At 33.1% G+C, this 23,754-nt stretch overlaps 4 protein-coding genes and 1 non-coding gene across 5 annotated transcripts; 2 read left to right on the forward strand and 3 right to left on the reverse strand.

Annotated features, from left to right (window-relative positions):
• Positions 1–233: 233 nt before the first annotated feature.
• Positions 234–315, forward strand: Trnal-aag. Its single transcript has one exon. It is a non-coding gene; the product is annotated as a tRNA-Leu (tRNA).
• A 2,773-nt stretch (positions 316–3,088) lies between these two features.
• On the forward strand, positions 3,089–5,366 carry LOC107185820 (epoxide hydrolase 4-like). Its single transcript, XM_015573586.1, has 6 exons — positions 3,089–3,574; positions 4,002–4,126; positions 4,201–4,476; positions 4,555–4,712; positions 4,784–5,038; positions 5,107–5,366. Exons 1-6 carry the CDS (start codon positions 3,362–3,364, stop codon positions 5,283–5,285), a joined length of 1,206 nt encoding a protein of 401 aa, XP_015429072.1. The 5' UTR covers positions 3,089–3,361; the 3' UTR covers positions 5,286–5,366.
• Positions 5,367–6,018: 652 nt separating this feature from the next.
• On the reverse strand, positions 6,019–9,709 carry LOC107185773 (organic cation transporter protein-like). The gene is made up of 9 exons (XM_015573530.1): positions 9,675–9,709; positions 7,831–8,114; positions 7,646–7,749; positions 7,424–7,578; positions 7,175–7,343; positions 6,736–7,061; positions 6,351–6,655; positions 6,133–6,269; positions 6,019–6,049 (listed from the first exon to the last, which is right to left on the reverse strand). Exons 1-9 carry the CDS (start codon positions 9,694–9,696, stop codon positions 6,019–6,021), a joined length of 1,533 nt encoding a protein of 510 aa, XP_015429016.1. The 5' UTR covers positions 9,697–9,709.
• A 302-nt stretch (positions 9,710–10,011) lies between these two features.
• Positions 10,012–14,301, reverse strand: LOC107185847 (WD repeat and HMG-box DNA-binding protein 1). The gene is made up of 13 exons (XM_015573619.1): positions 14,133–14,301; positions 13,758–13,872; positions 13,492–13,643; positions 13,295–13,403; positions 12,958–13,200; positions 12,667–12,882; positions 12,314–12,598; positions 12,003–12,219; positions 11,684–11,908; positions 11,375–11,595; positions 10,981–11,223; positions 10,531–10,906; positions 10,012–10,468 (listed from the first exon to the last, which is right to left on the reverse strand). Exons 1-13 carry the CDS (start codon positions 14,207–14,209, stop codon positions 10,119–10,121), a joined length of 2,829 nt encoding a protein of 942 aa, XP_015429105.1. The 5' UTR covers positions 14,210–14,301; the 3' UTR covers positions 10,012–10,118.
• Positions 14,302–15,180: 879 nt separating this feature from the next.
• Positions 15,181–21,805, reverse strand: LOC107185774 (tudor domain-containing protein 3). Its single transcript, XM_015573531.1, has 12 exons — positions 21,781–21,805; positions 18,826–18,919; positions 18,625–18,709; positions 18,339–18,538; positions 18,113–18,260; positions 17,792–18,025; positions 17,582–17,718; positions 17,267–17,503; positions 16,536–17,193; positions 16,018–16,131; positions 15,842–15,938; positions 15,181–15,752 (listed from the first exon to the last, which is right to left on the reverse strand). The coding sequence occupies exons 1-12, from the start codon at positions 21,803–21,805 to the stop codon at positions 15,586–15,588; spliced, it is 2,196 nt and encodes a 731-aa protein (XP_015429017.1). The 3' UTR covers positions 15,181–15,585.
• Positions 21,806–23,754: the final 1,949 nt, after the last annotated feature.

The raw sequence follows: 23,754 nt of genomic DNA on the forward strand, positions 1-23,754 counted from the left end.
AGAAAAAAATGCGTAAATGATGAATATTTTAGTCATTACTGTAATATAGGTTATACATGCCTACAATTTAAACATTTTAGTACATCAAAGTATGCATTTGAAATATTGTGTGTTCAGAATGACTTTATTATTATTTTGAGCTAATCTACATGCGCATTGAAAAAAAGTACAATCTTTTTAAGGGACAGATATATATATATATATATACATATTGAGTAAATGTGTACACACGTGGTAGCGTGGCCGAGCGGTCTAAGGCGCTGGTTTAAGGCACCAGTCTCTTCGGGGGCGTGGGTTCGAATCCCACCGCTGCCAAATTTTTTTTGTACTCATTTCTATGTATCTAAACATGATATGTATAACATAAACCGAAATGTTTTTAGTAAAAATTTTTAAAAAAGACCATACCTAGGTATGTATGTACATAATTTGCTAATGGAGTATGTACATACATATGTACACATGTCCTACAATGGCACATGTATGTGACAACAGAAATTTGAATTATCAACAGATGTGTTATACCATCGACTAGGTATAGAATAGACCTATCATCCACTGCTTTTTTCTGTCCCACGTTCATCGGGCTACGCAGCCCTGTTACCATTTTAGTGTCAATATCCGACGTTACCGATAAAGCATGAATTCTGAGTATTATTAGCACAAGTGAATTGTTATGTATTCCATTCATATTACGTGTATCTATGTAGGTTTTATTTGTATTATAATACAAAAATAAAAGTAATAATAATATTAATGTTGAGATAATATAAGGAAAAGAACAAAATGGTAACACTAAGCAAACCGTACAACAACCGTAACACACGTCTCTCGCATACCAATTCGTCTCCAAGCATACAACGTACTGCCTTTCTTCATGCGCAAAATCACTGCTGCTTTCGAACTCAGGTGCCCGTTGACCTTACATACACACTCACACATTCCGCTCCTCGACGGCTGTCGCGCGATGACAGTGTTTACATCTTTTGTCTTTACTCGGCATCGCGCGATTTCAAATTAACTGTTCCGCGAGCACATCCACAGACACTCATGCTCACACCCGTCGCACTCACGCTACATCTATATGATTTCACGAGAATAAAAATATCCGATGCTTCAGTTTAAGGTTAAGGGATAAATATGACAGTCATGAAACATGAAACGGAATAGTATATATTTTTTCACTTAACTACAAGACAATTGATTCTAAATGCATCGTTAATGGACATTTTTATTAATGTTACTTTTTTACATGTTCTTGTTTTATTCGTTTTTATATCTTGCCTTACATTTGTATATTTGTAACAGATAAATTCAGAATAGATGTAGTTTCATAAATAGTTTATCAAATCTACATGTGGGAGAATATATACACCGCTTTCATTAACATCTACATATTTATAATTTATATGGGAGTGTGAATAGTTTTACTGCCTATTGTAAGAATTTTAATACGCACGAACAATTACTTTCTGGCAATTGGTAAATTTTTACATATGAATTTACTTACACGTTATTTACTTCCAAAAATTTTATTTATTGCGAGTAATTAAATAGGATTATTTTAGAAATCGATATGAGATTCAAAGTGTAAAAATGTCTAGTACTTTCAATGTTTTAGAAAAGTATTCGAGTTAAAGATGTATGGAACTACTGAAAATTACTTTAGATTCCTTTTCCTTATTCTGTAAATTCTTTGATTGGAATATGAATGTTGCTGAAAGTATGAACATTTTCACAGGACAAAGATATAAATGGAACTTTAAAACTTTTTTAAGTGTTACAGTGATATTTCGTTATATGTTCCATAATGACAATAATATTGATTTCCTTGCAACATCCATAATTATTACAGATGTCAATATAACGAAATATCTTTTATGCGATGTTTGTGGTGTAATAAAAATCTGTGTTTCGATTACGTTTTTGATACGTATTACTCACTTATATGTAATAATATAGAATAAAAATATACTATTAGTCCGATATTTGAAAATATGCATGCGTTCGTTGTCACTGTTAAACTGTTGTAATAACAATGGAATAATAAAATAATTTACTCAAATGTACATAATAATACATATACATATCCATAAAAACAATATTAAACGCAATAACTTTTTTGTACGCGAAGAAAAACTAATATAGGTCCGTCGGGATTAGAACCCAAGACTCCTTTCTAATACGTCTACTTTATAGCGAACGGACGGAAGAGAATCCGTTCACGACCATGGTCCCTTCTTAGATTTAACGTAGTTCACAAATTCACCGTTTTCATAACGTAGAGGGCAGCAGAAAATCCCTGACTTTTTACACTATCGGTATTTCAGAACATGAGACACGAAGTCCCATAAGATGATAGGTCTATCCTATACCTAGTCGGTGGTTATACACCATCGCTAAACCGTTTACTGATTGTCGATAAGGCAGAAAACATTAAAATATGTATAGATGAATGATGATGATGTAGACTGAATATATTTTACCTTATTATTTATCAAGTACATACATATACATATATTATAAGTTGTATTACATACATGTCGCTATGATGTATATAAAACAACTTATGTCAAAAAGAATTAAAAAACATTAAAAGAAAGAAGCGCAATTGTTAAATGAAGAAGCGGCTATTATTTATTTTGCAAGTTACAATTTATCAAAACAACAATGCTGGAAAGGTTGTGTAACTATTCAGAAAGAAACTCATTTAATTAACAGATGAAAATATCATTTTATACTATGACTTTATACAACACCAGATTACACATATCTTGGTCTAATTTGTTTGAAGTGATGTATACAATACGTTCAAAGTACAGAACCGCGATTCGTCATAAATTCATCACTTTTTCTTGAAATTCTTATCCCACAAATCTCCTATAGGTGTCGTAAGACTTTCACGAAATAGAATTTCAAAGAACACAGCACCTGATTGCAGCCACAGCAGTGAAGTTCAGTCTGACGTACGTATAAATTCGATAAAAAGCTTCTTGGCTACTCACGATGACCTTTGCGATTGTGTATATTCAGACGAAAGCTTTAATCAGTTATACAGTGACAGTTTTAACGAAACCGTACAATTTACGATTTATATTTGGTTAACCTTCTAAACGATATTGATCCATAGCTCTTGATCAGGCAAGAAAAGCAATCGATCATTTTTCCATCTGTCGTGAAAGAATATACACGTGAACATCCAACAGCATACGTGCTTGCATATTATATACGTGTACAAATCTATCCAAATTAGTATGAACCAATTTGGCTTAATGTATAGATTGAGTTAATTCAATGTGAGGGGATATTTAAACGTAAAAAAAATAAAAGAATAATTTTTCATTCTTCTCTATAAACAACTATGATTGCATACGAAAAGATTGTTCAGATATCAACGTATGAAATACTTAAACTACATTTCCTCTCTTTCGTGTATGGCTTATATGTGATAGCGAAGCGGTTTCTTAAATGGGCCTGGGACCCCAAAAAATTCTTCATGATGCAACAGCGGGACAAACCTCCGCCTTGTCTAGTAGACAATAATTTGGGAACGCATTCTTATGTAAAAATAAAGGTAAGATAAAAATAATATTTTTATTAATTTTATGAAATGTATGAAACAATATTAAGAACAGTAAGAACAATCAACCCATGATAACTCTTTACGACGTAATCGTATGATACACACGTTCGATTTGAATCGGTAAAGGTGATTTTAATATTTTTTCTAATTGATGAAAATGCAAACAGCTGCATGGATTTCTTTTCTCGATCTCGATAATAACTGATTTGAAATTTACTTTTATCTATGTTGAATAAGGTTTCAATCAGAAATAAATTAACTAATAAAAAAAATTAATTATTGAATAAAAGATGGTAAACAAAAAATTGTAATTTAAAAAAAGGAAACATGTCTGATATCATAATATGAGCATTATTATAATTATAACTACTAACAATTTGACATTGAAAAACACTAATAATGTGTGTTCTGTACTTAGGGTGTAAAGTTTCATTATCTAGAGGCTGGAAGTAGAGACAAACCACTTATATTACTTTTGCATGGGTTCCCTGATTGCTGGTTTTCTTGGAGAGAACAAATACCATGCCTTGCTGATCATTATAGGTGTGATTTAAATATATAAATAATTATGTAGAATTATTAAAGTACTTACTTACAGAAATAATTATTTTATTCAGGGTAATAGCAATAGATTTGAAAGGATTTGGTGACAGTGATAAGCCATCAACCAAACGTTCATATAAAATTGAGATTTTAGTGGAAGAATTAAAACAATTTATTTTAACCTTCGGAGTGAAACAATGCAGTATAATTGGACATGATTTGGGTGGACTATTGGGATGGTATATGGTTGCCTTATATGAGGACATGATTTATAAATTCGTAACAATTTCATGTCCCCATCCGAATTTTTATTGGAACAGATTGCCTGGAAATTTTGTGTTTGATTCAAAGTATATACAAACTGTGGATAAACTTCTTAATATATTGTTTAATTGATTTTATAGATTTTCTTATTAATATTATTTTAGGTGGATACACTTTAGTAGATTGCCATTTCTTCCTGAAATTGATGCTCTTAAAGAAGATTTATCTATCATAAATGACACCTACCAACACCTTCAATTGGATCAGACAAGTAATACAAAAAATTACATGGAAGCATACAAGTATGCATTTAGTAGAAAGGGTAAATATATTTAGATTGTAAATTAGTCATTTCTTAAATACATTGAAGGTAACAAAGACTATTTTATACAGAGGATTGGACAGGTGCAATTAACTATTATCGGAATCTTCCATTCATAAGGCTTAGTACAGAATCTAATGAACTGATTTATACGAGAACTTTACTCATAATTGGAAACATGGATCCACTTGTTACAATAGAAAATATTGTACAAAGTTCTGAATATGTTGAAAAATTTAATGTGAAAGTAATCTCTGGAGCACAACATTTTCCACACCAACAAAAACCAGATGCTGTGAATAAAGCAATTTTAAAGTTTTTCATGGGTAAGTAATTTTTATGGTATACATCGATTACATGATTTTAGAGAAATGAGAAATAAGATGTGTTTTAGGTACAACTAATACCCTAGAAAAGACACCACCTAAAGGTATTATGACTTCTTGGTTAGGATCCTTAAGTAATACTGTTAAATATGGCAATCATATGTTTGATGCTGTTCATAAGAAGACTAGTGGTGTAGTTAATGTTTTACCTACTAAAGTACTTCACTCAGGTCAAACCACGAATTAAGTCATAATCGTATGGGCAGCTATTTTTATTCACATCTGAAACTACATTGCTAACCTCCAATAGCATAAAGACACAAAACAGGGGAACGTCTATTTATATCATAGAGGTTGATGTGCCATTATTTATTTTTTTATTATTGCACGTCTTAACAATAAGAAATTTTACATGTAGGATAATTTTTTATATGAACAATTCACATAATTGTTAGTATATTTTTATATCCTTGCATTATCTAATATTGTATATACATAATTTTTAGACTTAGTATTAAATTACAAACAGATCTGTCCTTCTATATTATGAAACAAATAGTAAATGTAACTTCTTATGGAGGATAACATAAAATGATCTCTTATAAATACTTATACTACGTTTAATAATACTGTAAATAGACAATAATTCAAAAGAATGTAATTGTAAATAGATTTATGCATTAATTATAAAAACTGGTTTCACAAGTTGTAACTTATAACATTATTATGTATAACTATATTGTTACTCTACGCTTAAGTATAACAAGCCTGAAATTTGAGATTTGATTTTTAAATACATTTAATTTTTTGTATTTGATAAACTTATTTTTACAACACTTTCACAAAACACGGGTAACGATTCAGTATTCGATAAAGAATATCAAAACAGTCTTCTTAAGCGTGTGTCACCAAAAAATATCCAGTCATAATCTGTTAGATGGAAGATTTAACTTAGTTCCTTTTCCTGTTGAAACCAAATATTACTTTGCTGTACTTTGTGTACTTTTTTTTCTAGAACACATATCAGTATTTATATTACATCATCTTAAGATACCCAATCATTTTGATGTCATTATATCATTGGTTATACTCACTTCCCATAATTTTCACCATCTTCAATAGTTTCAGGTAACTTGCAGTTCATTGTTTCTGGTAACAATAAGCATAATAAGGCACCAAGTAATGGTCCAATACCAAATACCACTGGTGGTAACCAAGGTTTAATTTTTCCCTAAAGACAAACAACATAAACCAACATGACATTAGCATACCCCATAAAAGAGATACAGCAGATAAATACGAAAAACATTACCATGGTTGCAATATAAGGTGCAATTATGCTTCCAGTTCTTGCACAAACACTTCCCAGTCCGATACCCACATTTCTAATTACAGTTGGAAATGCTTCGCTACTGTATAGGTATACAGTTGGAAAGCTAATAGCCATTCCCGCGAGACCCAAAGTAGCTAAGCATACCGTGAAAGTTGAATCGGATATTACAGTTAATAAGAGCAAGCTTAAGCCTGATAAAATATTGCCACTGATTAAGATCCTCAAACGTGAAACACGCGATATCAAGAAAAGAACTATTACAGTTCCAGGTAATTCAACGGCAGCTGAAAGAAGGATGTTGCATCTTAATGGTATATTTTTAAATTTCCAATTTTTTTTATACAAACACAAATAAATAACTTACCGGATATAGCAACATTTACAAAACTGTTACCTTCGATGTAACCCATGTACTGTGCCAATCCAAAGAAACAACTACCACAAACAAACCAATTAATACATATACAAATGGTTTTGAACCTTAGATTTGGAGTTCTAAACAGATGTGTAATATTGTATTTCTCTTCATTTTGTTTCTGCCTAATTCTTGCACTGCATTCGTATGTTTCAATTGCTTTTTTAACGTTTTCTATAGGTATTTTATTTCTGTCAGCTGCTTTAATTAAAATTTTTTCTGCTCTTGATAGTTTGCCAGTAGCAAGTAACCACCTTGGCGATTCAGGTATAATCCTATAATGAATGAAAGTGTACTGAAAATAATCTGATTTAGCAAGGACAGGTGACTAACAATGAAAAAGTGTTTCGAAAATGTAGATTCTGGTAGTATAATCGATATTACATACCAGTAATATGACAACAAAAAAATTGAAGGTATGGAGACTGCCATTTGAAACCCATCCCATGTCCGTGTTAAATATGAGATCAAAGGGTTCATTAAGTGACCTAACAAGAATGGTATATGAAAGAGCACCGACATAATTGAGCGCCATTCAACTCCTACAATCTCCATGACTGTAATTCATTTAGATATTTTTGTAAACTATATTAAAACTTATGGTAAGAATTTTTTACAATAAAAATTCATTACTTACGCAATACAAAGCTAACTAGCATTGTACCACCTGTAGCGACAGCAGAAATAAATTTAAATAGTACAAATAGTCCATACCAAGGAACAAATGCACTGATAAATCCAGTCAATGATTGCAATCCTATTGCAATCATCAATGGTTTTCTTCTGCCAATTCTGTAAAAATATACACACTTACGTGCCTATTATTCATTTTTTCGACGTATAATAATACATAACTTACCGATCAGCCATTATACTGAACACTAAATTACCAATGAGCACTCCAAACATTGTACAAGACTGTACAAAATTTGCTAATTGCTCTCTATCACAGACCAAGTCCCACTAAAAAGAATTTCACATATGTTTAGAGATATCATCACCCCCAAAGTTGCAGCAATATAAAGATATAATCATTAAACCCACTTGAGTTATAATGCTCTCTTTGAATGTGCGCTTGTCATACTTAAAGCTTGTGCACTTTTCCATAGTACCGTTTCCTACATCTACATAGCACTTCATTATTGTAGACTCATTAGTTGCTGATATTGGCGCTGCGCATGAAAAATTAGTTGGAGGTGCAAGAAATACAATTGATAGTTGATGCCAGGCAACTGGAAACTTTACAAGAGACAGAGCCACAGCTATCACAATGTGCCATGGACCCATAGCACCCATTGCATTCTGTATGACATCCACTGATGCGTGTTCTAGAAATATTTTTGTTTAATTAACATGGAATTAATATCAGGATTTCGAATTTATGTAATAACATAATAGATTATAAACTTAGATTAAAATTACTTTATTAAACATTAACGAATTAATCGTATTGTCGCGTGATACTGCAACTTTATATATTAAACAAAAAATTCGTTACTATAATTGTTCACTTGTAAATTATCATTACAGACCAATTAGAAATATTCCGTATTGGGGCATTCCACGTGAAATATTTTGGAGTAATATTTCCATTTTTGTTGACACTTGGATATGTTGTAGTCTTTAGTGATATATAAACGTATCTCGAAGGATTTTTGAAAATTTTGAAAATTGTCGATTCTACAACTGCTTGAAGTATAGTGTCAACCTTTTTTCAATAAATCATAACTCTTGAACTAACAAACCGATCAAAATGAGCTTTGCGGGTGATTATCGTGGAGACATAAGAGTACCTAATAAAAATTATTTCAGTTAAAAAAATATTTTTTAACGATTTATTTTGCAATTGTCTTCAAGAAATACAATGTTATAATAGCGGGGCACTATTTAAGAAGTTGAAAAAAGTTGAGGATATAGTCCTATTTGTCCTCTTTATGGACAAATTTTTAAAAATTGGGAAACTTCAAAATTGGCCATATGAAAATGATTTGAAGTTAACGCTCCGTCGAAGCACATGGGCTTGACCGGCCGGGCCGTACCGGCTAGCCTATATCTAGTACCGCACGGCTTGGGCGATAGAGTTTGTGTAATTCAATGCAGCAGCTTCAACTAACTTTAATATGGGTAATGTCCATATTTTTAAAAATTTGTCCATAAAGAGGACAAATAGGGCTATATTCCCATACTTTTCTTCAAATTTTTAAATAGTGCCCCGCTACTATAACATTGCGACTCTTTCAAATAACTACGAAATAAAAGGGTAAACAATTTTTTTTTTAACTAACATAATTTTTATTAGGTACACTTATGTTTCCACTAAAAGCAACCAAAAAGTCCAGAGTCTAGCTTATGCAGTCTCTGTGGCAACACCGGCAGTTTATCTTCTAAGTTGAATCCGTTTAAAAAAAATGTGTTCTATAATCTACTGACCTACAGACACGTGACATGCAAAATTGATAAACTTGACAGAAAATTGTAATTGAAACGTTTAAAATTATTTATATGATCTTTTTATTTTAGTAGTTTCGAGTATAAAATATTTACAGCTTTGAGAAGAAAATAAATGCGCGGTTTAATAAGTATGTAATTCTGCTTCTATGTAGTATTCTTTATACAAATTAAATTTATTAATGAAAACTATGCCATGTTATTATTTATAAAAAAAATCAAATGCTTGTAAAATAAAAAGTGTTGAGAATCGACCTAATTATTTTTTAAATTCCGTGCCAATATGTATAAAGTTTCAATTGCTTTCTCGCATGTATATATGGGTGATGCAATTAAAGACGCGCGGATACCACCGCAAAGTTAAATGTATATTTAGATTCGTTCGCATTTCGTATGTTAATACGAACAAATGTAGAACCATGCCAAGTATCTCGACTTACCTTTCATTGCCATTTCCAGCATTACGTTCGCACGTTTTGTTCGTTACTTAACTTCAAACTATGTCGTTATTATTGCCACACGATATACTGCGTGCCTGAGTACTCGGATCTCTCTGCAACTTTCACGTTAAAAGACTTAAGAGGACTAAGAGGAGTTCAAACGTTACTCTTAAACTGTTTTATCGATCTACCACGATATGTAGATCTCGGAGAGAAAAGTCTGTGAAAAATGTCTACTTTATCGATCCTTTCAACAACTAAATATTTATATTTTTTTCTAATTTGTTGTTAAATTATAATTATGAGTGAACACATCTGTTAAAAGATGGTATTGTTTATTTATATAAATGTAGTAAACAGCAACCATACGAGCGCAGAATAATAAATAATGCTAATTAGATAAATTAAAAATATAAAATTATTTTTGTAATTGTAAATTACTAATCATCCAAATGCAAACGTGCTCAGTATTTTATTCGCAACTCGTTTCGGTTTATTTTGTTCGTCTTCGGAACTTAGTTTTCTTTTCTTGGTGTCTGTAGATTCAGGAGGAACGTTACTTGTTGGAGTTGCACCAATTTCCTTGTATCTTGATAAAGCCGTTTTTGTCAGATCTGCAGGACTTAATTCAGGGAATTCTTCTTGCAAACTTTTTTTATTCTTGGCGTACCAACTAATAAATGTTTCTTTTTTTGCTCCAGCTTTTGCCTCTTTTGCTTTTGATTTTGATGGAGCGGGTGTTGATACTGATAACTTCTGTGGCTTTTCAGGAGTAATATCTAATCCAGCCAATCCTGCATGTTGAAACAGAAGTGATTTTAAGTATTACAATAAAAACCAAATATAATTCAATTACCTTTGGTTGCAAGCGAGTTTCCACTTTTTAAGAATGGATTGCTTCTTTTTAGCGATAAAGCTTCACTCATGGACAATGGCTTAATCTCTACTTCCGGTTTTTTCTGAACAGACAGTGAAATCGTGGGTTCTTCAATTTCATTATTTTGAACTTCATCGTCACTTTTCCCTTCGTCTATATCATTATCTTTATTTTCGGTTTCCTGTTCCTTTTTATTCTCTTCGTCCCTTTTGTCAGCAATAGACTCCAATTTATTCGACAAAGCCGTTCGATTTATTCTTCTGGCATACTTGACTGCCAATTCTATAACTTTTTCTGAAGCTATTTGTTCACACAATTCTACTGCTCGATATTCCAAGTTACTCCGGCACGCGAGCTAATTAAATAGATAAAATTAATTAGTACACAAGTATTTATCAGCATTTTACGTATAATGAAATGTAATTGTACCGCGAATAGAGCTAGAACCGCTTCGTTTACTTCTGAGGAATCGCCTCCCAGTTTCCATAATTTGAATTCTTTATCAGACTTTTCGCTTTCAGGTTCGCAAAGTGGCGGAATCAAAGACAATTCTGTTATCACAGGTCGTGGGGTTGTCGGTGGATAATAACTTCCTTTGCACAAAACACACCGAGCAATACTTTCTTGTTCATTGATTCCAATGATGAAATAATGATCAGCTTTGCCTTTAGTCTATTAAAAATTATTCTAGCTAAATATATGATATTGCAAATAGAAATTTTTATTACCTTCGATAAAGTTTCTCTTTAATTGTAATTTGCATGTTCGCATGTGCTGTAAATGCACAACAAAATTGGTAACGTAATGCGATATATATTCTTACCTGCCCATTCAAGTCGCTGGCAACTTTCCATAAAGATGATTTTTTGTTATATACTCTAATAACATCGTCAGCATCCATAACAGCAGGAGATCCAATATCGGTAAGTCCTAACCACATAAGTTCTGATGAAGGGGACAGTGGAAGAGATAATTTCTTACTATGTAAAGTTAAGCCACGAATTTGAATCCATAGTAAACTCATGTTTTGATCACCCAATGCACCTATTTACATATTTTCATTGTATTATAATATTGTTACGCTATAATGAACGGGAGTATGTATAATAAACAATATATAAAGAAAGAGCACCTATTCCGCTATGATAAGCAATTACTACCGTATTCCTAAGGCCATTCATTGCAACAACAGGACCGGGCAATGATATGATTTCACGTTGTGTGCCTCCTACTGTAAAAATTCTTAAATTCCTTTTAGATGTTGCAAGTGCAACAAAAGTATCACCAGCAGCAACACACTGCCCTTCTTCATCTTCTGGGAGATCTACAGACCATTCTTTGTTTCCAGAGCCCCAACCTATTGTTGAATTGTGATAGTTTTGAATTAATTATTTAAATAAATATTTCCATCTTAGTATTGTACTTTTTTATGTTTGGAATGTAATACAAACCTTGTAACACAATTACAACAAGTTTACTTCGTGTGTCACTATTTGATGGACAGTTCAGTGCAAGTGCATATGGTGACAAAGTTGCTACAGTATGTCTTAAATAATTGTTAATATGCATGCTACGGTGAATTGTTGCATCGTGAAATTCAATTTCAATGCTAGACTCATCCCCATCTTCAGAAGTAAAACATCTTACCATACCAGTATCGTTCCAAACCTATATAAATTTATGTATTGCATATGTAGTCCTATATTCTTCTGTAGCACGTTTATGTAAACGTCAATTAAAATTATATTTTAATTTTCATTACCATAAAACGAGATAATAAATGTACTGGAGATGAGCCAGGCTGAAATGGTGGTTGCAAATTAATTTCAGGTGCAAAGACATTTGTGTCGTGTTGTGACTTCACAGTTTCTTCCTCAGAACAACTCTTCTGATCTTCTTCAAGGTCCACTGACCTTTTAATTTTATCTAAAGATATAACATTTTCTCCATCATCGTCTTCCTCATCTGGTAAACAGATATCATTGTCTTCTACATGTCCATTTATTTCTACATTGTCTTCATTGCTTGATAGCTTCTCACAGAGTATCTAAAAATAAACGAAAAAGATGGGAATGATTCAAGTATTGAATGTTACGAATATGAATACATACTCACCACATCAATGCATCCTAATTGACCTAAATGATCACAAAATGCAATTTCATCTGGTGCATCAATATTCCAAGATAATGAAGTAATTTTAGCATTCTGTTGGTTTTCAATGTAACCAATCAAATCCTTTGTTTTTACATCCCAAACAATTATTTCCCCATTTATAGTGCTGGCAGCTAATAATGTACCACATTCAGAAAATTTACATATACTAATTTCCTATATTGTGGATAATAACATTAAGAGATGTTACAATGACTTTTTTAGAGCTGAAAATTTAAATGAATAACTTACAGTTTTGATATTGATACATTTCAGATGAAACAATTCCTTCCAAGAAGATCTCTCTACTACAACTACATCTTTCATATGTGGATATGCAAGACAACTTCCATCTTTACCTTGAAATGAAGGCACACAGTAAACTTTTGATGTAAAAAATGAGTTACATTTGGGTACAATATTATTCCAAATATTTGCAACACGTTTTTCTTTAATATTCCATACTCGTACTGATCCATCTGCACTTGATGATGCCTGAAAATCAAAATTATATTTTCTAAAGAACTATTGCAACTACTTAGTAAATATGCATTAAAAAAATAATTCAAGAAATATAAGTGCAATTTACCACAAATTCTTCCTTAGGATCCAATGATAAACCTAATATAGGAGCTTCATGACCCAAGAGCTCTGTATTATCTGATGTATTGATATCAGTAACTTGTATTCTCATATCGCTTTAACATACAGTTTACATAAGGTATTATATGAATTTTACGTTATCAACTAAATCTTACAAAAATAAAAAATGTAGATATTAGTTACCATGATCCTGATACTATAATATTACTGTTTTTTGTTGTTGCTAATGCAGATACAGGTGCTGAAAATCTAGTTACTATTCCTTCTTTCTCCAGATCAGGATAATTAAGTATTTGAACTGTGTTATTGTCATTACCAACAAATATTTTTCCATTCTAGAATAAAAATATATATGAAGATTAATTCACTAAATAAACGTCTCACAACTAATTTGTATATGCATAAATACCTGCAAAATCAGGTTGTATATATTTTACTTTTGTAGGTACCTTTGATATTACTGATATAGCTTGGTCTGCAACACAACTCGCAGCTGGATCATCATCCATTAAATTTAACCAAGATCGAACATCTCCATCAGATCCACAAGTAACAAGGCCTTTTCTAAAGTATGAGTGTAGCTTTATTATTTCTTAATTGTGTGTACAAGTTTTCATTTTTTATGTGATTTTTAGAAGACCTTATAATTTTTATCTTTTTTAAAAAAAAAACAGAAATTTCAATCAAAAAACTTAAAATAAATTCGAAAATTTATTATATAATAATAATAAGGTGAACAAAAAGCTATAATGATAATTAAAACAGATCTATTACCAACTAACGTTGATCTTTTAACAACAATGTTTCAATATTGTATTACTCACTTTTCACCGGTAAAGTAACAAACATCTGTATGTCCTTCCGGATGTGCATAACGCATAGGTTTTTTTATTAATGGCATTTTCTAATCAATTTACACAGCACAATCTTATACAAATAACGAACTTGAAGAATTCCTCATTACGGACTTGTACCCCTTCAGACACATATTTTGGCGCGCATTCTCGATTGATGCATGGATCAACACTTTTATGGCATTCTATGGATTGTGCCTAACATCCTTAACCATTAACAGAGAGGAAATAAGAATGTGCTGCACCAAGTAGTCAATTCCGGCATAATAGTAGGAATCTACCTATTTGTCTATGCTCCCTAGTCCCTAGTCCCCTGTCCCTACTAGAAATGGCGTGCAAAATCATTAACGGTGATTTATCACAGTGATCGCCGAATCACGATCACGGTCGTAATTCAACTTCATTCACGACCGTGATTGCGATTTTTTGATTGATCACGAGTGATTCACAAGTAGCAGTTCACGCCATCTCTAGTCCCTACTATAAGACCACGCAGCTATTACATATATGTCTATGCCCCCATCACGGGAGTTTCCGAATCTATGTATATGGTCGTGGTGGAAATGCTGTTCCAGGTTCCAGGACGGGGGATTTATAGTCGCGCCTCAAACATTTGCTTAAGCATTTCTTAACAAAGATTGCCTTATTCGAATAAGGTGAACTTAAGACTTCGTGTATTCAGAGTCAGAACTTAAGAAGTTCTTATTGAATAAGTAGATGTTTAAGAACTTCTTAGTCAACAATTGCTTAAGCATTTGCTTAAGAATAGGCAGCGACTATGAATACCGCCCCCAGACTTAATTTTTCGTTTGTAAGGAACCGAAAATAGATGTCAACTATCCACTTCAAATTATTAAAAGTAGTAGTCATTTAATAGATTAGATATAGGTTAATAATAAAGGTGTTACAAGTTGTGAATTTAAATGGGATATTAATTCTCACCACTATAATTCATTCTAAATAACTATAATTACAAATTAGTTACAAATAATACACAGCATAATATTCATTATGCGCACGGAGTAGGTGTTAAGTTTTTAGCGGAAGTGGACGAAATATCGAAATTTGCGCAATTCGCCATTAGTACATGATTATTCTACAATATATAAATATTCTGATGTTTAGAGAAATAGTAAACACCTTATATTAACGTTTTTAATCGTTAGTTTCACTTTCACTGCGTAAGTAAATAAATTCATACTATAATTGTACACTCGTTACAAGTTTCTGTTTACAAATATAAATTATTCTGTGGCACAGGACTCGTTTACGTTTTATCAGTACTGATATCTATATCCGTTATACGTGAAGAGTATGTAACCGTTTGTCTTATGAAGTCAGTCTTTGAAAATAACACAACTACAATCAATAAATCAGCGAAGTCCAATATTTTTTTTGCTAAACGTAAGAGAGTAACATCACATTAAAGTACGGAATTGTTTTGAGTATTCATAGGCAGAGAACCGTGACATCGTTGAGCTGGGGGTTGATAAATGGGCTGGGTGCTACGTTGCTGACTACGTTTTTTATTGTAACCAGCTCTGTTTGAAGGAACCATTCCACTTCCATTTCTTCGAAATTCCATGCCTGCTGCAAAACCCATTTTTTATAAATAAAATGTATCCCTATATATTTATAAATAGAGAATGCATTTAGTTTACAAAAATTGATTAATTTACCAGGAATATGATTTTGTGTCTGTTCATAACGAAGCTGTTTATTACTGCTCCATTGATCTAATTGTTTTTGATCCCCGCCCAAGTCTTGAACATGATGCTAATGTAATGAAATAGAAAACGATGATTAGTTACGGCCAATACCAAATGATTGACAAATCTCGTTATAGTTTACATACATCATCTGTTATAGGTAAACAGTCCACTTGAAGCACTTCTTCGAAATTTTCAAATCCTTTAAACTGAACGACACAAGTTCTATCCGATACCCCGGTCACTTTTGCGTTGTAATACTAAATTTTAGAAATATTTATTATGTTAAATAAACTATATTGCATATCACTACATATAGAATCTTCCTACATTTATCCATATAGAGTGAACCTTGAGAAGCTTAAATATTTTAACAAACCTGATGTACATAGTTTTTAGTAATTATGTTTATAGAGTTAGTAACTTTGATTCATGCATTTTTTTGTACTTTTTAATTAAGCATTATTCACGTGTCCCGATTCTCTTGATTCACCCTTTCTATTTCTATGTACAGTTGATACAAAAACTATTTGCACATTCGGTTCTCTTATACTGATTATACTACATAGATGAAGTGTATACAACAATAAAAAGTAAATCTGTAAAGTTATTTAACGAAAACATGTGTAAATAATTTTCGCATCCACAATAGATGATATCTTACCCTATTATCTTCCCAATATTTCGCTAAACAATTATCCCCTACTCGCCAAACCCAGGAACTGCCAGCAGAAACATTCGCATTTTGATTGTTACTGTAATGATTCTGACCTCTTTGGGTGTTGGGTCCTAATGTGCCCTTCCCACCAGAACTGTCATTTGGCTGATATCTGTTCAGTTGGTTTTTGTAATTTTTATCATTTGTATTTGCAGGATAAGCTCTATGTGTTCCATCTTCTTGTGCTCGATTATGCCTACCGTAAGAAGCATCATAAGTCTGTCTACTCTTGGCATCAGTCTCATGATGATTATAATTCCTGTGGCTACCAAAATTTTTTCCCTGTTGTTCTTGCGAACCTTTATAGTAATTGCTATTTTCGTTAACGTTTGTGCCGTCTATACGCGTTTGAAAACCCGAATTCCGGGATTCATTCAACTGAGACTTTTGGTATACTTTGGTTCCGGTATCCTGTTGATTATAATTATAATTATCTTGATTTCTTTGAAATCTTGGCGGTTTATTCAGTTGAGAATTGTTTCCTCCATTATACTGTGAATATTGCGGAGTGCTGGAGTTACTAAAGTTTGGTTTTTTATTAGTTCTATTTTCTTCTGAATGTCTTGGAGGAACTTGGTATCCGCGTCCTCCTCTCTGACCTCTACTAAAACCCAAGAAATGTTTAATTACGACTGCCGCAACAATGATAGTAACATACTATTCTGGAAGATATATACCTTCCACCTCTTGCGCTTTGTGTTTCATTACTTTTCGTTTCAACTCTATCATAACTATTTTCAGTATTCTGTGTATGATTATTTGGGGATGGATTGGTAGTCTCTGCAGCCTCAGACTGTAAAGGTAATTTATCCTCTAGAAAATCAAAGAGAAATATTCTTCCACTGGTTGGCTTACTTTCTTCTGATTTTTTATCAAATCTTTTATTTCGAGGTTCTCGTGTTTCTTTAAATGTACTAAAAAAAAATTATAATAATTTTATTGATCAAGGGATTATATATTGAGTTCCTTAAAATAAAAGGAAACATGCATACTTGTGTTTGTTATCTGTTGTTTTTTGCAGACTTTTCAATGCTCTATCAACATTATTTCGATTGGATTTCAAGGCACACTCTGCTTGATCTATAGAGAAGCCTTGGTCTACTATTCTCTGTACACTGTGATCTAAAAGCTATAAAATCAATGTATAACAGTAAGATTACTGTGAGATTGAATTTGATGTTTAACATTCTATTTTGGCATACCTGTTTGTTTCCACCACCAAAAACTTTTTTGCTACCTTGTTTAGCAGCCTCTGCTATAGCATCTTTACGCTGAGCCTCAAATTCTGCATTTTCTTTACTAGATTTTTCCTTCTCTGCCAAAGCTTTAAAGTTTTTGTCCGTTTCAGTAACTTTTATAATTTTTTTACCAAATGGTATCCATGGTGGAGGTCCACCTTCTTCTGCTGACTGTACTCTTGTGTGTGATGCCAATTTCTGTTATGAAATTGTATTAATATTACATATATTTAAAAACCAAACTTTTCATTTTTATATATGACAAAATCAAACAACACAACCTACTTTATTCAATTCCCATTTTTCCACTAGATTTATTACTTTTCCCCCAAGTAGTTGTATTATATGTGAAGGCCTTAGTAAGATAATTCCATGAGATACTGGTAAATTTCCTGAACTAAGTAATATTTTTGTTCCGGGTGGAGTATTTAGACTAAAACATGATTTGTCAAGTGACAAGACCTACTATTTATAAAAACTGTAAGCAAGCTGTTGTAATTTGGCTATTTACCTCAATGCTGAGATGTGTTCAATTTCTATAGCCTGATAATTATTTTTACCATCGGTTAAAAACAATTTCAATAAACGTGGAACTGCACGGGAGTCCTCACTATTTTTTGGAGAAGATACATTACGTACTTTTTGTATTTGCAACACAATATTACCTTCAGTAGCATCACCTTCACCGCTACCAATTTCTCTCAAATCAAGCTATAAAATAGTTAAGACAATGAAATACTGAAATGATTACTTCCTTTAAAAACAATATATGTATATATATAATGAATCATTCTTACATCCAATAATCTCTTTATGACTTTGTGGATGTCAACAATAATTCCACAATCGGTTGCGATCTTATAACCATGTTCTGTGATGTACCTAATTCAAATGTTTACATATATATTAATACATACAAATTTCTACAAAATGAGGGTCAGAAATACATATACAATGAGGTTGTTACAAAAAGCTCTAATGAAGAAATGAGCACATACAAATGATTTTGTAACTGAAATACATCTATGATACAGAGTACATGAATTAATTGATGAATAGCCTCATAATAATACTGCAGTGTACTAAATATTCCTGTAATTTGTATTCAATGAACTGTCAAATAGCAAAAATATAGTAACATTCAGTACATTTATATAAATTTTACATTATAAACTTCTATCTATTGTGTCGCTTGAATAGTTTCTTGATTCATTCTATAATCAGTGAAAACAGAACAGTGGATAGGAAGGTCATAGGACTAAAAATGTAATTATTAGCGAACACTTCATTTGTTAACACTGAATTAGAACACTTTCTGTGTTCAAATAACAATGGAAATGAAGCAAAGAAAACAGCTAACTGATCGTGAAACAGAATGTATAGACAGTTCATAAGATCATTTGTACTCCACATTTCTGTCAAATCTTTTGTCCCTGGCCTCGAAACACGAATACTGTTGTAGCTTCTGGTAGATATCGCGACCACATTTCATTGCATCCGTCAAGGGTAAACAAAATACATCATTTTTATACGCACCACCCTTTGTCCTGCAACTTCGTAATATTCACAGTCATTGCGTCCTCGCGCTAGATTGTTCAAGTAGCCAATCTCACTAATTCGCAAACTTTCCCAGGAGAAATTTCATGTGCGTTGCATGCGTGTACCCGACTTGTACATAAACATGTGTCAGCTGACGTGTAAACCAATGAGGAACAGGTCTCCAGGGAATCAACGATCACGAAGCGAGATCGAGCCCCTCGGCAAATATCTATTGTTGTTTACTAAACGTACTGGCACCGTTTGGTTTGTCCAAACAATGGAGAAAAAGAACCGCGCCTACAAGGCCTCGAATTCTCTGCCACCATCTTGGACGGTTAGTGCACTGTGATTTCAAGATCGATATATCGGTGGGCTGCGACAACACGCCAGTATCGATACATCGTCTGAGATTTAAAAATAGCTAGAGACTGGCTGTTATTCGAATGATTTGACTTCAAAGTTTATTCGAATCAAAATTGACTTCAAAAAAAGTTTATAACTAGACTTATGTATATTTGACCCAATAACGATAGGCAGCGTCATAGTACTTGCTATAAAACGCTCGTACAATTGTACTGCTACGTTTTAAATACGTATTAAATAAAAATTATTTCTATATCTTGTACTTCAGTATTTTCAGAACAGTAAACTATGCTTTAATTTAACACATTACAAATGACGCAACCGTCACTGATAATTTTCGTTCAGTATTTACAGTTGAATACACTCTAAGTGTAAATGAGTACAGCTCAGTAAAATCGCTCGAGACACGTCGGGGACACCTGTGTAAAAACGGTCATTTTATGACAACCTAATATTTAATATAAGAAACTTGAGTCGATACTTGTAATGCATATTTCTAACGTCTAATTGCGACTAATCAACGTTCCTGCCCATTTATAAGTAAGATACTAAATAAAGACACGTTTTTATAAGAAGTCATTAAATGAGTAATGATGATGCAAGGTATCGAAATTGAGTTTTGTAATTATGTCTAGATGCGGCACGTGATACATTACGTAATAATATAAAATAACAAAGTAATCATGTAGGTATAAACAGAGAGAAACCAGCGTTGCAGAGGATTTCCGAGCAAATCGCGCGAAAGAAGTCGACTAAACAAGTGGATTAATTGAAACCGAGGCGTCGCCGTTCGAAAATGATGTTCGAACGGTAACACACCGGGGAAATGGGTCACGCGGATCTCGTGTTTCTCGGCGTTAGCTTCTAAAATCAAGTTTCGGTGAACAGTAAGAGTGACGTTTCTCAATTCTCGAGATTCCACGGATTGCGGCCGGCGTTTCTACATCGAAACTTACATAAAGAAAATTATGAGCTGTCGGCGATTATCTACCCAAATCATCAGAACACGTGCAAACTGTCTCTTTGATGAGTTTCTACTATGTATTAAAGTAATAAAAACCTGTTACCTATTAATTGTGTTGGAAAGAAATCGATTTATCGAAGAAATTCGGAATTAGATTTTAATCCTTGTGTTTCCATTTTAATATATTGGGCGAGGTAAATGAACAGTGGCAACTGAATATTTTTAAAAATCTCGATGACATCAAATAACGTTATTGGACAAAGTTGTAGTCGGTTTAATTTACTTTCTGGTATTTGAAGGTATGAAAAAGATTTCATGGACATCAAAACTTTTTCTTCGCACAATGGAATGAAATTATTATTATTATTATTCAATATACGGAACAAAACTAATGGACCTATTCTATTCAAGGTGAGGTACTCGCACGGTTCGTGAAACAATTATGGCCGCCAAGTTCACAGAGGTCACTAAAGGCGGCGACCCCCATAACGATGACGAATAAGAAAGGCATTAACCGCTGATCGGTCCAATTTCAGCTGATGATTATTACACGGGTGGAGTCCCGTTTGAGCAAACGATGAAATTATAACAGATAGGAACTAACTTCGGAGATGACGGAAACGTATAGGCACGTTCAAGAACAAGACCGACCCGCCCATATCGTTGCAACGGTGGGTTCGTAAAAATTGCCTCGGGACGGTGATTACCATAAATTATTAATCAATACGTTATATTAAACATCTTTTCGTGGTCGTTTAACAAGAAAGTTCTGATGGTCAATCTTATCTGACGATCAGTCTTATAAATTACAGTAAATCCTCTATCAGTGTTCGAAGGCCCCTCGGCAGTGGCAAGAAGAGGTCCCCAGGTGTAACGCTGACTTTTTAACGAGGTTTAGGATAGCGATAGAGCTTGGAATTCTGAAGCCAATTATATTTATTTCAGCTGGATATGGTCATTAGTTTACGAAATATTTAATGTTCAGTGCTGAAGAGCCTTTCAACACTAATCGAGGATTTACTGTATTCTTGTAAAGTCTATGTCTTTGCCAATGTAAATAACAGGTGAGTCGAGTTTCTTTCATTACCTTCTATTCTCCACTCTTTAGCCATTGCTGAACGATATTGAAACTGTTTCGAGGGTGTTCAAATGCTAATTATACAAAGAATTAAACTCATCTTGTTAATGAAAGCTTCGTAACAAGGGACTTCGTAGCATTTTCACGTTGACGCACGGTCAGTTCGAATTCATCGCGACACCTTGGAAATGCAAAGATCTCGTTTTCTAAAAAAAGAAAGCGCGTGTGCTTCGCGTTTTCCACTGGTAAACGTCCTGTACACTTTGATTGTTGCATTACGGACGTGGGAGAAAATTATCTTCTGCCATTACTAGGTCAGCTCGAGGGGGAGGCCGGTGAAAACAAAAAAAATAATTAACGATGCCGAAGGCGTGTCGCGCGAGATATAAATAATACAGGACGACTTTTACGCGTTTCCGTGAAACGAGCCCTCCATTTATAACTTTGATACTCATCGTTTGAAATTACCTTTCCTACTCAGGTGTTTAAACGGTGCACCGACGATTGTCGGAATAACGTGAAATGAATTAGGACTGATCACGATATTTCCAGGGAAACAATCCATTCGCCGTCGATCGAATGCGTCGCCACACAGATATTAGTTATTCAAAGAGAAACGAACATAAATTGTTTGGCGGTAAAATACGAATGGTTGGCATGTTTTTTTCGGTATTTCGTATTAACATGCATACCTGGAGAGAAATGGTAATGTTATTTGCCGTTTTATGTTCTTTCCGTGTTTAAACTTCAATTTTCCAGTCGAGAAGTATGAATGATTGATTGAACTTGTGTACATATCAGGTTAACACGTAGGTGTATCCAGTTAAAAATGGGAATACCGATAATGTTAAAATATAGTTTACATTAAGACCGTGAATTTTTTTTTAAAGTTAGTTGAACCGTTGTGTGTCGCGGGTTAACCCTTGTATTTGCAGAAAAATTATAACATATATGTACATAAATATGTACATGAACGGACGACAAGAATTATTCGATCATCGTATACTTGCCTGAATTAGGTTTTGCGTTAGGTACTTCGCCTGGCGTAAGGTACAAAAAAGAAGTAGAAGTTGAATTAAAGATAGTCCTATTACAGAAGAAAAAGAAGTCGATCGATCGAGTTAATATAAATAGAATTCTCAAATGGAATAATTCTAATCGAACATAATCCAAGAAACGTAAGCTTAAATGACAAGATTCAGTAAATATATTATCTTAAATACTTCCTCCAAAAGTTATTTAAAACAAACTGAACGTGCTATCGATCTACGTTAACTTTTTCCGGTTCAAGTTAACAAAATACGTATGTATTATATGTAACGATACAGCTTCATAATATTCCTATTTTGATGATAAACCGTATAATTGACAGTTCTGTTTTCGAGTTCATTATTAAAATGATAATTGGAGAAGGGAAATAAATCATCAGGAAATAATTGCATCGTTCAGTTTTTCAGTAGTTTAAGTTTCAAACGTCGCAAAATATTTTAAAGTCCCCTTATGGGGTGGTGCCCCGTGTGCGCTTTTACCCTTACTACGCACAAGCATGCGTGTCACAGGAGCGCCTCGAGGCGTAGATTAGAACAGGGTCCGAAATCAATTGTCCCCTCAAGGCCACAGAATAATAACGCCTGCCATAATGCTTGCCGTTCGCTCAATTATTCCATAGTTGCCCCGTAGACTCTATTGTCCGCAAGACAAACGAAATTAACTGAAATATGACTTATTAAATAAAATTTAATGGAAATATAATTCACTGCAATATGAAATGCTAATTTCTAACTAGAAGGTGTGTCACCCATAGTTAAGTGATATGGATGTCGGAAGTGTTAGGTATGTCTATATACATACTTATGATTAAATAGTCACTCGGTTAGTAGGTTAAAGATTTGGAATTTCAAGACGAATCTTATTATATCTCAGTAGGTCGTTTCACTTTTTGTCTCCTAAAGAAAATTTCTCTTATTACATAAAAGACATAAT

Source organism: Dufourea novaeangliae, unplaced genomic scaffold, assembly GCF_001272555.1.
Source record: "Dufourea novaeangliae isolate 0120121106 unplaced genomic scaffold, ASM127255v1 scaffold56, whole genome shotgun sequence".
NCBI lineage: Eukaryota > Metazoa > Arthropoda > Insecta > Hymenoptera > Halictidae > Dufourea > Dufourea novaeangliae.

What these genes read in the sequence shown, in the direction of transcription:
- LOC107185847 (XM_015573619.1), bottom strand. Translation starts at nt 14,209, where the DNA reads ATGCCATTAATAAAAAAACCTATGCGTTATGCACATCCGGAAGGACAT. An exon ending in ATTTATTATCTCGTTTTATG is followed by an intron (nt 12,220 to 12,313) that starts GTAATGAAAATT and finishes AAATTTATATAG; the next exon opens with GTTTGGAACGATACTGGTAT. An exon ending in AAACTCGCTTGCAACCAAAG is followed by an intron (nt 10,469 to 10,530) that starts GTAATTGAATTA and finishes TTCAACATGCAG; the next exon opens with GATTGGCTGGATTAGATATT.
- LOC107185773 (XM_015573530.1), bottom strand. Translation starts at nt 9,696, where the DNA reads ATGCTGGAAATGGCAATGAAAG. An exon ending in AAGAGAGCATTATAACTCAA is followed by an intron (nt 7,750 to 7,830) that starts GTGGGTTTAATG and finishes AATTCTTTTTAG; the next exon opens with TGGGACTTGGTCTGTGATAG. An exon ending in TTCAGTATAATGGCTGATCG is followed by an intron (nt 7,579 to 7,645) that starts GTAAGTTATGTA and finishes ATATTTTTACAG; the next exon opens with AATTGGCAGAAGAAAACCAT.
- LOC107185820 (XM_015573586.1), top strand. Translation starts at nt 3,362, where the DNA reads ATGATTGCATACGAAAAGATTGTTCAGATATCAACGTATGAAATACTT. An exon ending in GTATGCATTTAGTAGAAAGG is followed by an intron (nt 4,713 to 4,783) that starts GTAAATATATTT and finishes TATTTTATACAG; the next exon opens with AGGATTGGACAGGTGCAATT. An exon ending in AATTTTAAAGTTTTTCATGG is followed by an intron (nt 5,039 to 5,106) that starts GTAAGTAATTTT and finishes GATGTGTTTTAG; the next exon opens with GTACAACTAATACCCTAGAA.
- LOC107185774 (XM_015573531.1), bottom strand. Translation starts at nt 21,805, where the DNA reads ATGGCTAAAGAGTGGAGAATAGAAG. An exon ending in TTGGTGGTGGAAACAAACAG is followed by an intron (nt 17,719 to 17,791) that starts GTATGCCAAAAT and finishes TTGATTTTATAG; the next exon opens with CTTTTAGATCACAGTGTACA. An exon ending in AATATTGGGAAGATAATAGG is followed by an intron (nt 16,132 to 16,535) that starts GTAAGATATCAT and finishes TCTAAAATTTAG; the next exon opens with TATTACAACGCAAAAGTGAC.